We start from the raw sequence: 2,331 nt of genomic DNA on the forward strand, positions 1-2,331 counted from the left end.
ATGGATGATTCGGAATTTGACTTTGACCAATTAGATCAACTATTGAACTTTTTTTCTTCTCCTCCTCCTTGTCTTTCGGCTATTAGTTTAGAAAAACATGATTCATCAATTATTTCATCACAAACACAGAACTCTAATGATGGAAAGAAGCCAACTATCACCACTACTATTGTTGATGATGATCAAAGTCAAGATCCTCCTAAAGAGAAAGAGAAGAAGAAAGTCTTACGCAAAGATGTTGAAAGGCAAAGAAGGCGCGATATGGCTAAGCTTTACCAGCGTTTGCGCCTTCTTATTCCTTCCAAGTATCTCATGGTATGTATAACAACAACATTTACATTTACACGATTGATTTTGATAGGAAGAAAGATATTTTTCACGAAAATTATTTTTATTTTTTTCATGAAAAATATTATCGGTGTTTGATTGGTGAGTACAATGCAAACACTCTCTATCATTAATAAAACGTCAGATCTATGCCGTACTAGCTTATATTTAAAAGAATCATTTATCTATAAAATGATTCTCATTTGATAAGTGTACGTACTACATTGGAGTATGATTTTTGTTAATTCTCTTCTCGAGAGTTAATTTAGTTGGTCTATCTCAATTCTTTGTTTACCTGATGGTGAGCCCCATATTATATTATTCACACTCTAAATATTCAATTCTAGGTATAAAGGGGTATATTAGAGTCTCCAATTGGTGTGGAACATTTCGAGAATTAGCATTTGTGATAATTCTTATAATATAAATCTTTTTAATACAGGGAAAGAGATCTATATCTGATCATCTAGAAGAGATTGTGGATTATGTAAAAGACTTGAGGAAGAATATAGAGGACTTGGAAATAAAAAGAGAAAAATTGAAAGAAATGAAAAATAATATTTGTAGCTCTCAATTGGCACCATCTTCTTCCTCTATGAAATTAAGTGATGATGATGAAGATAGAATAATAGTGAAATCATGCAATGGAGGAGTGGAAATTTCAATAAAAGGAGGGATTTCTCTTTCAAAAGTGCTTAAAGTAGTTATGAAAGAAGGACTTATTGTTAATAGTTGTGTTTCCTCCACAATTGATCAAAGGCTTCATCACATCATTCAATCTAAGGTAAGTTGCTTAATCTTCTCTTTTCTTAATTTTCAAATAGTACGTACATTTTTTTAAATAATTTGCTTAACTAATTTGATGTTTAATCAAGTGTCTTGTGCCTTCTAACTTTTATTAATTAATACATTATGTACAAACTCGTGGCCACCCTTGTTTTTGTTTTGTTTTTCAAAAATGAGGGGAAATTGCCATAATACATATATAGTGCCACTAAGTACGAATCAAATAAAAGACGATAATAATAGTAATAAATGAATGCTTATTCATCACAAGACTAAGAGGAAGAATCAAATTACTATACATTGTTTGAACTATACATCTACAAAAAAATAAGGCAGATTATTTGTTCCAACAAACATAAATAATTTAATAGGGTAAAAGTTTATATCCCAAACACTACGAAAAAAACAACAGGATTTAGCGAAATAAATTTTGTAGCTAAACAGCAAAATTCGTGGCTCATTCGATTTAGCAACGGATTTTTTTTCGCTCCTAGAAAAATAGTTACAGATTAGCGACGAAGTTCATATATTAATTCAGTTTTTCTTTTATTTTTTTATTTGGTGTTTGATATCTGTATTGGAGCCTGATTAATTGAGATTCATGTCGGGTAGAGTCCATTCGGGGAATGGGGATCATAGCACTCTCTATCAATAATTTTGTCATACCCTATGACTTAAAACCAGAACCTCTTATTAAGGAAGAGCAATATCATTCAACAACAACAACAACTCAGTGAAATCCCACAACATGGGGTCTGGGAAGAGTAGAATGTACGCAGACCTTACTCCTACCAAGGTAGAACGGTTGTTTTCTGATAGCAATATCATTCACTATACCACATATATATATATTCAAGATTTTTTGGCGAATCTATTTCTTTTTAGACATATGTTTGCTAAATGTTTACTTCCTCTATTTCAGTTTGAATAGTATTACTTTTTTGTTAGTCCATTCAAAAAATAGTGACACATTTTTGTATTCGAAAATAATAAATTTTAGACTACCCATTTTTTTTCCGGGGAAAAACCTCTAGTCACATAAATGTTATTAAACTCCATTTTAAAACAAACTATGTCACATAAATAAAATTAAAACAAGCTTGACTTTATGTGTAGTGAAAGAACTAAATATATTTGAAACTTATTTATGTGCAGGTTAATACAAGAGGGGATATTGATCTTGCAATGCTACGATCCAAGTTAATGAGTTTATCTTAG

The 2,331-nt window shown here is 30.8% G+C and overlaps 1 protein-coding gene across 1 annotated transcript; it reads left to right on the forward strand.

Moving 5' to 3' along the window:
* LOC129891831 (transcription factor bHLH120-like) lies at nt 1-2,331 on the forward strand. Its single transcript, XM_055967316.1, has 3 exons — nt 1-315; nt 770-1,111; nt 2,269-2,331. Exons 1-3 carry the CDS (start codon nt 1-3, stop codon nt 2,329-2,331), a joined length of 720 nt encoding a protein of 239 aa, XP_055823291.1.

The sequence above is a fragment of the Solanum dulcamara genome, chromosome 6, assembly GCF_947179165.1.
Source record: "Solanum dulcamara chromosome 6, daSolDulc1.2, whole genome shotgun sequence".
Lineage (NCBI taxonomy): Eukaryota > Viridiplantae > Streptophyta > Magnoliopsida > Solanales > Solanaceae > Solanum > Solanum dulcamara.